The following is an 11,696-nucleotide window of genomic DNA, read 5'->3' as shown; positions in this document are numbered from 1 at the left end:
ACGGCTGGCGGTTCAAACCCACCAGCCACTCCTCGGAAGGAAGGTTGGGCAATCCTACTTCCGTAGTGATACTGCCTCGGAAACCCAAGGGGGGGTCACTATGAGTCGGGTTTGACTTGACAGCACATAACAACAACAACAATAACAATTATTATGTTGGCGAAGAATACTGAAAATACCATGGACTACTACAAGAATGAACAATTTTGTTTTGGAGGAAGTGCAGCTGGAATACTCCTTAGACGTAAAGATGGCAACACGTGGTCTCACGTACTATGGACATGTTGCACGGAGGGACCAGTCCTGGAGAAAGGTATCATGCTTGATAAAGGAGTTTGTAGGTGCTATCAAGTCAATTCCAACTCATAGCAACCCTACGCACAACAGAACAAAACACTGCCCAGCCCTGCATCAGCCTTATGATCCTTGCTGCACTTGAGCCCATCACTGCAGTGACTGTGTTGATCCATCTCGTTGAGGGTCTTCCCCTTTTGCACTGACCTTCACTTTTTCAATGGGCTGTCACTGCCGTCTCTACATTGTCCTTTCATAATGTATATAGTGCAATGACTAATCTTTCCTCTTAGACTCTGCCACCCATCTCTGTCAGTCTGTCATGCTGTGGTGGCTTGCATATGGCTGTGATGCTGGAATCTGTTCTGCCAAAATTTCGTATACCTGCAGGGTCACCCTTGTGGACAAGTTTCCATGGGCCTCCAGACTAAACAGACTAAGAGGAAAGACCGAGGGATCTACATCCAAAAACCGGCTGAGGAAAACCTCAGGGATTACAGAGAACACTGGCTGATTGCTCACTTTGGGCACATCATCAGGAGGGCTCAGTCCCTGGAGAAGGACCTCAGAGCTGGTGACTCCAAGGGCCAGCCAGGGTGAGGGCGGCCCTTGGTGAGACGGATTGGCACAGTTGTCACAATGATGGACTCAGACATGCCAGTGACTGTGAGGATGATGCAGGACAAGGCACCATTACTGTCTGTTATCCAGGAGGTCACCATGAGGTGGAGGGGACATGCCAGTGACTGTGAGGATGGTGCGGACCGGGGATCACTTCCTTCTGTAATTCAGGAGGTCACCGTGAAGTGGAGGGGGCAAGCCAGTAATGGTGAGAACGAAACAGGAGTAGGCACTCTTGCTTTCTGTTATCCAGGAGGTCACCATGAGGTACAGGGGACTTGCTGGCAGCTCTTTGCCTACTCGACTGTCAGGTCTTGGGAGGAGTCTGCGTCTGGTGTCCTTTACCATCTACTGGTAAGCAAACAACAATGAAGTCTACTCAGACTATAAATGTGTGAAATGAATGAACAATGCATCCACGGAATCTGCATATAAATAATCTGTAGATTGTGAGCAGTACACATCTGAAAGGTGCATCAAGCCTGTGGGCCTGCTGAGCCCTCGAGAGGAAACTGAAACAAGACCAGGAGAATGCTATGGGAAAGCACAAGGAGAGTTCAGAGCACAACGGAGTGAGCTACTTTGCGAACAACATGCACAATGGGTTCCATTTTGTAAATTTCTCTTTTCTTTTTAGGAAGGCGCTCTGGTGGCATAATGGTTAAGGCATTTAGCTGCTAACCAAAAAGTTGGCGGTTCAAACCCACCAGCTTCTCCATGGGTAAAACATGATGCAGTGTGCTTTGATCAAGTTTAAGGCTTGGAAATCCTGTGGGGGTCGCTATGTATTGGAACTGACTCAATGGCAGTGGGTTTGGTTTAGGTCTTGGCTTGTTTTTGAGGACTGTATGGTATTTTTTTTTCTACTTAGGTTGAAGAATTTGTTTGCAAAATTACAGCATTAGCATTTATACCAATATTAAGCTCACTTCAGAATAAAGCTTCATTGGAACACAAAGGTGTTCACTAGCTGTGTGTTCAGATATTAAATGGTAGAAAGCAAACAGAACATTCAAATGCAGCCTTGACAAAAATAAAACAAAGCAAGTCTTTGTACTTTTAATGATGCCTTTAGTAAAACTATTCAAAAAGGTGGGTGCAAAAGTATTTTAAGAAGAACCCACATCTGTGGCTTCCAGCCAAACAAAAGACAGGCATATGAGCTGAACATGTACCTGAGGTAGATACACTCCTTGGAGAGAACAATCATGGGAGAAAGAAGGGCTGCTTATGCACAGGGAGAAAGCTCAGGGGACAGGAGTGCATGGAAAGATGGACACAGGGAAGAGGTAACTATCGGGAGGAAGTGGGAGGGGAGCTGTTGCATTGTGGTAAGCTGTGGTCAATGTTATGAGACAAAGTGTATGTGAACTGTTGTACAGAAAGTGAATTTGCTCTGTAAACTTTCACCCAAATCACAATAAAAAAAGAAAGAAAAAGAAAAAATCAAGTATTTTAAGAAGGTATGTCCTTTGTGTTCTGCATAAAGGCTGGATTGATTTATAAATTATTGTTTATCGTCAGGTGCCATCAAGCCATTTCTAATGCACAGCAACCCTGCGTGCAACAGACCCCAACACTGCCTGGTCCCGCACCAGCCCCTAATCCTTGCTGGGCTCGAGCTCACTGGAGCCACTGTGTCAGTCCGTCTCATCGAGGGCCTTCCCCTTCTTTGCTGACTCTCTACTTTACCAAGCACAATCCTCTTCTCCAGGGAATGGTCTCTTCTGACAACGTGATCAAAGTAGGTGAGATGAAGGCTGGCCATCCTTGCTTCCAAGGAGCATTCCAGCTGCACTTCCAGGACAGATTTGTTCCTTCTTCTGGCAGTATTTTCAACATTCTTTGTCAACACTGCAACTCCAATGTGTAAATTCTTCTGTGGTCTTCCTTATCCATTGCCCAGCTCTCACATGCCTGTGAGGCAACTGAAAATACTCTGGCATGGGTCAAGTGCACCTCAGTCTCCACAGTGACTTCTTTGCTGTTTAACAGGTCTTTTGCAGCACTTTTGCCCAGTGCAGTTGTTGTCTGACTTTTTGACTGCTGCTTCCCTGGTCCTTGATCGTGGATCCAAGTAAAATGAAATCCCTGAAAACTTCAATCCTTTCTCCATTTTTCGTGATGTTTCTTATTGGTCCAGTTTTCAAGATTTTCTTTTTATGTTGAGGTGTAATCCCTACTGAAGACTGTAGCCACTGAACTTCATCTATAAATGCTTCAAGTCTTCCTCACTTTCAACAAGCGAGGTTTTGCCGTCTGTGTATCGCAGGTTGTTAATGAGTCTTCCTCCGATGCTGACGCCTCATTCTCCTTCATATAGTCCAGCTTCTCAGATTATTTGCTCAGCACACAGATTGAATATGTATGGTGGAAGGATACAACCCTGCCACACTCCACTCCTGATTTTATACCATGAAGTATCTCCTTGTTCTTTTCAAACGACAGCCTCTTGGTCTGTGTACAGTTCTGTGTGGGCACCATTCAGTGTTCTGAAATTCTCATTCTTCTCAATGTTATCCATAATTTGTTATGATGCACACAATGGAATGTTTTTGCATAGTCAATAAAACCAGGTAAATATCTTTCTGGTATTCTTTGCTTTCAGCCAAGATCCATCTGACATCAGCAATGATATCCTTTATTCCACACCTTCTTCTGAATCAATAGGAGCTCTGGTGGCATGGTGCCCAAGGCATTTGACTACTAACCAGAAGGCTGGCAGTTCATACCCACCAGCTACTCCTCGGAAAGAAAACTGGGCAATCTACTTCCATACAGATACCACCTTGGAAGTCCAAGGAAGGGTCGTTACAAGAGCCGACTTGACGGTAGTGAGTCTTTTTTATTTTTCCTTTCTGAATCAGATTGGCATTTCTGGCAGTACCCTGTCCGCATAGTTCTGCAACTGTTTTTGAATTATTTTCAGCAAAAAATGTTACAGCCTAGGAAACCATATGGAGCAGTTCCAGTCTCTCACATGGTGATACTGTGAGTTGGAATCAACTTCACGGCACCCAGCAGCAACAACTGAAAGCTGCAACGGCAACTGTTCACCTCTCAGGCTGAATGGTGGTTGCCCCTCAGGCCCCACTCTCATGCTCAAGATTTCACAGGGAACAGATGCATTTGGGATGGGTGGTGTCACATGGTACAATTTTAACACTTTCGCCTAGAGAACTCCTTTTTATCTGTTAAAGTACCACTTGATGATCTGCTCAAGGGGCAGGGAGGCAGCATCTTCTGACCTCTACTAACTACAGAGGAAGAAGAAGAATCACCATCAGCAGCCCAAGGCCTGTTCCTATGAGCCCAGACATGCCACCACCCTCTAGCCCTCTTACCAACCTTGACACCAAACATCCCTCCTGCGGCACCCACCACCTCTCTGCTGGGTTCGATAATTCACTGCAGGGGCCACAAAGAATTCACAGATTATGTGGTTTATTAGGGAAGCAACAGGCTACAATTCAAGTTCAGGAACACACTCAGGATACAGTTCTTCGATCAGGACAGTCTCCCCTCTGGTGTGCCCTTAGACACATGTCTCTGGCCCTTGGCCTCTCAGCTTGGCCTCTGTCTATGTTGGCCAGGTAAGCCTACTGCTCTGTCTCATGCCTCTTGGTTCCACTACTGCTGTTTCTCAGCCAGGCATCTCTCAGCCGGGCGTCTCTCTCAGCAGGCAGTGAGATCCCCCCTGCCTCTGGGAGGGCTCATTTTAAGCCTGACAGAGTTGCAAAACTAACCAATCCTAACATAAGAGTTCTACACACCTGAAAGAGAGTAAACTTTTCCAGAAGATTACTTCATACTGCTCCAACCGAAATACCACAGGTAGATGACTTTAACAATCAGGAGTTTAAAAGCAGCTACTCAGTCGCTCAGGGCAAATTCCACCATGGAGTTAATTACCAGTCTCATTACAGGAAATAACTACTACCAGCTGCCCAGGCAAGTTGACACATATTTGCATTGTCCCACCCAGTAATCCAGTGGGAGTTACAAAGACTATGGCTAGAAAAGCCACACCATGCAACTCACTACCCCACATGATCACAGTATCCATCAAGTTTCCCTCTACGCTTCATCTTTTTCATATATCAGTGACTTATGTGGACAGTACATTTTCTAGGAAGAAATGGAACTTTTTAAAAAGAGGAACAGAAGCTATAATGGCAATGACAGTGAAATGAGTGAAGTGTCTCAGGCAACATGGCTTTGCTATATGATAAGCACTATGGAGCTTGCAGTGAAATACTTTGGGAAACTGACATTTTCAAATAGGTTTGTCTATTTAAGGTAAAAAAAAAAAGTACTCACTTTTGAGCATTGATTCCATCGATGGCCTGAATCATCCTTTCATTCAATTCTTCTTCAAATCTTTTCTTTTGTGACTTTGTTCTTTTAAAAAAATGAAATGTTATTAGTAAGAATATTATTACATAACAAACAGGCTATTTCTCTGATGCCAAATCTCTACTTAATCCTGTTAAAGAAGTAAAGAGAGAAACTAGAAAAAGAGAGTCCATCCAGGAGGCTTTTCTGTATGGACATGGGGCCACTCTGTGTGGAGAGACCTGAGGAGAGTTTTTGGCTGGGCAAAGATGCACCTTTGTGTTCACATAGCATGAAATTATTCCAGGCACTGAAAGCAGCACTGACTGACATGGCTCAGCATAGGATACAAGAAGCCAGTGTTTGTGACGTTAGAACATCCTTCCTGGGAGGTGCACTAACTCTTGACTTGCTGCCTGTAGAGCCTTATTTCGTAATGGGCCCCAGTGGCATAGAAATTCCTTGCATATGTTTGGTTTGGTTGACAAACTAGTCATTCTGTGCTCATGTTTTCCTGGGTCATTTTTCAGAATTTGTGAAACTCAAGTCTTATTTAGAAGCCCTGGTGGTACAATAGTTAAGTTCTCAGCTGTTAACTGAAAGGTTGGCAGTTTGAACCACCCAGGGACTCCATGGGAGAACGATTCAGTGATCTGCTCCCATAAAGATTACAGCTTTCCAGACCCTACAGGGCAGTTCTACTCTGTAATAAATGGGATCACTATGAGTTGGAATCAACTTGACAGCAACAACAACAACAACAACAACAGTCTTATTTTAGGCATATCAAGGCTAAATTGTCTATAATTATTTAAAAGTTCCCCAATTTTCAAAAGCACTAATCACAGAAACCAAACCTATCTGGGCTGACCACTCTCTCAACTCAGAAACAATCATTTCAGCCATAAAGTAACATAGCTTGTAACTAGCCACCCACTGCCGTTGAGTCGATTCTGGCTCATAGTAACTCTGGAAGCTGTATCAAAATAATAGCAAGAGTCCCTCATGGTCATTTTGACAATTACCATGAAGATGATGTCTAGAAGGAAACTGGAAATACACCCATGCTTGAAAGTGACATACCTGCAGCAAACACTAAATGCTCACCTATCTCCCTCCAGTTTCCCTGAGCATCCCTGGGCACAGAGTCCACTGCTGACCAAGATTCCAAGTCAGCTGTGGAGTAGGCACCTCTCTGTGTCTGGTCACATTACTAATGGAACACACCTCTATTCTGGAACAAAGACAACACTTTCTGAGTCCAGAACTGCTCATAGCTATAGGTGACAATCACACTGAATATGCAATGTCACACAATTAACTCTCATAGGATTATCATGAATGAGATGGACAGGCTTTCCAACTCCATCATCCTACATTGAAGGGTTCATGCTTCAGACCTTGCCTTCTTTTTTTTCCCCCTTCTTCTTTCCTATCCCTTCCTACCTTCTGAGCTTTAATACTGGACCAATGCTGCCCTTCTGGTCTCATAGGGTTGACTGCTCTAAGGAGAGCGTACCTCCCTGCTGTTATAGCTCACAGCTGACAGGACGTCTATTGTTTAGTTGAAGGTTGAGCCACAGAGGTGAGTTCCATTCCAGGCCTGAAGAGTCTATGGGCCACAGCCTCAGGGGCTCCATCAGTCTCTATCAGATCAGTAAACTGGTTTTATTATTATTATTATTATTATTGTGAATTTTGTTCCACATTTTTCTCCCACTCCATTCAGGACCTCCTATTGTGATCCCTTTCAGAGTGGTCAGCAGCAGCAGCTATGCACTGTCTAGTTCTTCTGGTCTCAGGGTCATGGAGGTGGGGGTTCACAGGTTCCATGATCCTTTGGACTAACTGTTTCCATGCACCTTTGATTTTCTTCAATCTTCTTTGCTCCACATGGGGAGAAACTAATAGCTGTACCTTAGATGGTCACTCACAAGACCTTTATTTAATCATCGATTTTTCAATGTACTTTGGGTGAAAATTGACAATGCCAACTGGTTTTCCATACAACAATCCATACACACTCCCTTTTGTGACATTTACTGCCACCCTCACACTGTAACAGCATTCCTCCCATTTCCTCCCTATGCCCAACCTTCCCCTTGTTCTTGTAACCCTTGGTGCCTCAATTTCTTCCATTCTAAGGTGATCAAGGCAATGGCATCCCCAAGGACATCACCCAGGACACCCCAGAGTACTCTGGGAGCTCCGTGAGGCACAGCCCACTGCCACTCTGAAATAGACCCTTGAAGCAGAACTGGGGGGGGGGGCAGAGAGAGAACAGAAGAGGCATCAAATTCCAATGAAAGGCTGTTTGTGGAATGTCCATAGGCAGTTGCTCCTGGATCTGAGCCTCTTACTGGCTTTACAAGTCACTCTTCCTACAGTGGCCATAATATTTCTAAATTTAGCTTAAATTCTCTATAATAAGCTATTTGCCACTTAAAAAACAATGCTGTAAAAGCCCAAGAATCCAACTTTGTGGACCACAGAAGGACTCTAAGCATTACGTCCAGTGTCAAAATTTCAAAGTTTAAACAAGCTACATATTAAGATTTGGTCCGACACAAGCAGGGACATAGGTGGACTCTGGATTGATATATTGCTATATTTTGGGAAGCAGTAATTTAACTGTGTTAATTTTTATTCTGCAAAAAATTATATGTTGAGTCTTGTATTTTTTTCCTTTGTTCCTCAAAAGGACAGATACCTCCAATAAACTGACCTCCCTGTGGGGAAAGGAAGGCTGGTGAGTTCTGGACCGTTCCTTAGGTATCCTAGACTCTTCAATAAGAAATCCCTTAATTTCTAAAACCATGTCGCTGTTGTTAGATGCTGTCAAGTGGGTTCTCACTTATAACAACCTCATGTACAACTGTGCATCCCGGTGCCATTATCATAATGGTTGTCATGTCTGGGCCCATCGTTGCAGCCACTGTGTCAATCCATCTTGTTGAGAGTCTTCCCCTATTTTGCTGACCTTCCACTTAGCGTAGTACCTAAGGCATTTGACTACTAACCAGAAGGCTGGCGGTTCAAACCCACCAGCCACTCCTTGGAAGGAAGGTTGGGCAATCTACTTCTGTAGTGATACCCCCTTGGAAAGCCAAGGTGGGGTTGCTGAGTCAGGTCCGACTCCACGGCACATAACAACAACCACCACTTGACCAAGCATGAATTCTTCTCCAGGGACGGGTCTTTCCTGACAACATGACCAAAGTAGGTGAGACGAAGTCAGGCCATCCTCGCCTACAAACCCATATTAAAGTAAAACTCTGAGCTCAAAAGATAGAGGAACACTACAGAGGAGAAGGGCCCTGGGCATGATTTTGTGGTGGATGGGGCCAAGTGTGGATATTTTGGGGAGACCTTGTCTTGGGCAGGAGCTCCCATTTTCACTCTCACAAAGCTAGGCTTGTCTCTGGAGTCCCCGGTGGTGCATCAGTTCCCACACTCGGCTCTTAACCACAAAGCTGGAGGCTCAAGTCCACCGAGAGGCTCCTCGGCAGAAGAGCCTACTGATCCACTTCTGAAAACTCACCGAGGGAAGCCCCCTGGGGCTCATATCCCCTCGGACACACCTGGGGTCACCATGCATTGGAGTCAACTCAAGGGCAGATGTGTTTTCTTTTGCCTTTATCTCTAGAATTCAGCAGGAAAAAATGTCATTAAGCAACATGGTCATTTTAAGAAAATTCATTTCTTCGGCATATTAATATTCAGACAAGTCATTCCAAGAAAACAACGGCAAGCTCTAAGTGCTGGGCAGGTGGTGCTTTCCTGCGCCCGGTCTGCTGAGGACGCCACACCAATAACCCTAGTTCTACACTGAAAGCCACTGGCTGGCTTTCACAGGAACTGCTCTTTAGAAGAAGCAGCCTTCAGAATCACTGCACTGATGATGAGGACTTTCACCAATAAATTAAAAAAGGGCCCTCAGTCCTGAGGCGGGGAAAGTGGACCATACCTTAAAGTGCGGTTCTGAAAATTGTGCTGGCCCATGGGGACATCCTAGTAAGAAAAGAAAGGGATTAGTTGCCAAAAGCAAATCTCAAGGAACCAGCATGTCTTCTTTTATCATGAAGAACATTTTTTTATTGTGGCAAATATGTAAGATTTGCTATTTACTGATTTTCAAGTGCATGCTCCAGTGGTATTACCTGCACTCCCCATGCTGTGCAAGGACCACCACCCTTTCTACCCCAAACTAGTCATCCCCCAAAGAAAGCCTCAGCACCCCTTCAGCAGTGACCGCCCTGCCCCTTCCCCAGACCCGATGGCCGCCACTCTCCTCATGTCTGTGCATTCACCTCTTCTGGCTAGTTCACAGAAGACATGACACTGTACTTGCTCTTTCGGGCGTGGCATCTGTCGTTCAGCATGTTTTCGAGGTGCATCCGTGTCCTAGCACACATCCGAACTTTGCTCCTCTTCCTGGCTGAGTGATGTTACACCACTGTGCACAGATCACACCGTCCCTGTACCTGCTAACGGGCTAGCAGGATGTTCCTACCCCACTGCTCCTGAATGATGCTGCCACGGACACTGGGGCACGTGCTTATGCTCCTGCTCTCAGTTATTCTGGGTGCACACCTAGGACTGGAATGGCTGGGTCACATGGCATCAGACACTTGCTTTAGTGACACTCTGAGACATTCACAGAGGCTCTGAGGAGGGGCCCTCTACAGTAGACCCTGTTGTGAAACCAGAGGACATGTGGGCCAGTGCTGACCTCAGTGCTCACTGGGGGCACAGCAGGGAGAGTCATCACGGCTGTGGCTCTCAGGGTGTGGGCCCCAGACATTGGCTTCTGGGCCACCTGGGAATTTGTTCCAAAAACTAAAAGCCAAACCCATAGCCGTCAAGTCGATTCCAATTCACAGCTCTCCCAGAGGACAGAGTGGAACTGCCCCACAGGGTCTCCCAGACTTTCAGTCTTTATGGAAGCAAAAGCCAAACCACACCCACTGCTGTCACACTGGTTCAGCCTTACAGTACCCCTAGCAGACAGAGTAGAACTGCCCCACAGGGTTTTTAAGGCTGCCGTCTTTGTAGAAGCAGACTGCTACATCTTTCTCCTGCAGAGAGGCTGGTGGGTTCCAACCCTGATGCTATGGATTAGCAGCCGAGTGCTTTGCTGCTGCACCACCAAGGCTCCATGGGAACTTGTTACTCACTGCCGTCGAGTCGGATCCAACTCCTAGTGATCCCTTCTTGGGTTTCCAAGGAGGTATCTCTATGGAAGTAGATTGCCCAGCCTTCTCTCCAAGGAGTGGCTGGTGGGCTTGAACTGCCAGCCTTCTAGTTAGCAGTCAGACGCCTTAGGCACTATGGCACTAGACCTTCCAAACTCACTGCTGTTGAGTTAATTACAACTCACAGTGACCCCTCCTTGGGTTTCCAAGGCAGTATCTCTATGGAAGTAGATTGCCTAGTCTTCCTTCCGAGGAGTGGCTGGTGGGTTTGAACCGCTGGCCTTCTGGTTAGCAGTCACATGCCTTAGGCACTTGTTAGACGTGCCTGTTCCCTAGCTCCGCGCCACACCTGCTGAATCCCAAAGGATGCAGGTGAGGTGCCAAGGGCTGTTAAGGCCCAGGCCCTGCAGGAGCCTCACATACGGGTTACGGTGGAGAACTTCTGCTCCGCTGACGAGGCCAGTGGCTGGAAGCGAGCGGCGTTCCGTAGCTGCCGTGTCCAGTGGGTGGTTTCCGACACGTGACCCAAAGTGCTGCCTGAGTGTGGAGGCGGAGGGCCCGGAGGAGAGGCCCCCCAGGGGACGCCTTCCCGCTGAGCTCTTAGCTTCATGGGCGGAGGACATAGCAAATGACGGGCTCATTTAGTGCCGGGGGTGCAATAGTTAAGTGCTCAGCTTCGACCTGAAAGGTGGACAGTTTGAACCCACCATGACTCCACAGGAGGAAGACGTGGCAATCCTCCCAGAAAGATCATTAATGCTGATAGGTGCCTTCCAGTTGATTCCAACTCCTAGCGACCCTGAATACACACAACAAAGACACTGCTGGCTCTGCACCACCCTCACGATCCTTGCTACACCCGAGCCCTGCTGCAGCCACTGTGTCAAGCCGTCTCAGGTAGGGACCTCCCCTAATTCCCTGGCCCTCCACTTTACCAAAGGAGCTCTAGTGGTGTAGGGCCCAAGGCATTTCACTGCTAACCAGAAGGCTGGCCATTCAAACCACCAGCCACCCCGCAGAAGGAAGACTGGGCAATCTACTCCTGAAAAGATTTCCCACCTTGGAAACCCAAAAGAGTTGCTATGAGTCAGAATCGACTCAATGGCAGTGAGTTTGTTTCTTTTTCCACTTTATCAAGCATGATATCTTTCTCCAGGGACTGGTCCCTTCTGAAAACGTGCCCCAAATAGGTGAGATGAAGTCTGGCCTTTCTCATTTCTAAGGAGCATTCCAGCTGCACTTCTCCCAAGA

General features: G+C 46.6%; 1 protein-coding gene across 1 annotated transcript in view; it reads right to left on the bottom strand.

The window, feature by feature from the left end:
- Positions 1-11,696, bottom strand: part of LOC103210021 (adenylate cyclase type 2-like) — a gene marked incomplete at its 3' end in the record, with an annotated part of 485,381 nt that overhangs the window by 95,694 nt on the left and 377,991 nt on the right. Inside the window, exons 6-8 of the mRNA XM_007955948.1 lie at positions 10,865-10,982; positions 9,218-9,261; positions 5,236-5,316 (exon numbers count right to left, since the gene is read on the bottom strand). Of these exons, the coding sequence (XP_007954139.1) occupies positions 5,236-5,316; positions 9,218-9,261; positions 10,865-10,982 (243 nt within the window). The remainder of the gene's footprint in view (positions 1-5,235; positions 5,317-9,217; positions 9,262-10,864; positions 10,983-11,696) is intronic.

Source organism: Orycteropus afer, unplaced genomic scaffold (genome assembly GCF_000298275.1).
Source record: "Orycteropus afer afer isolate SDZICR_OR568_19922 unplaced genomic scaffold, OryAfe1.0 scaffold00551, whole genome shotgun sequence".
Lineage (NCBI taxonomy): Eukaryota > Metazoa > Chordata > Mammalia > Tubulidentata > Orycteropodidae > Orycteropus > Orycteropus afer.
This window is presented reverse-complemented; position numbering and strand designations above follow the sequence as displayed.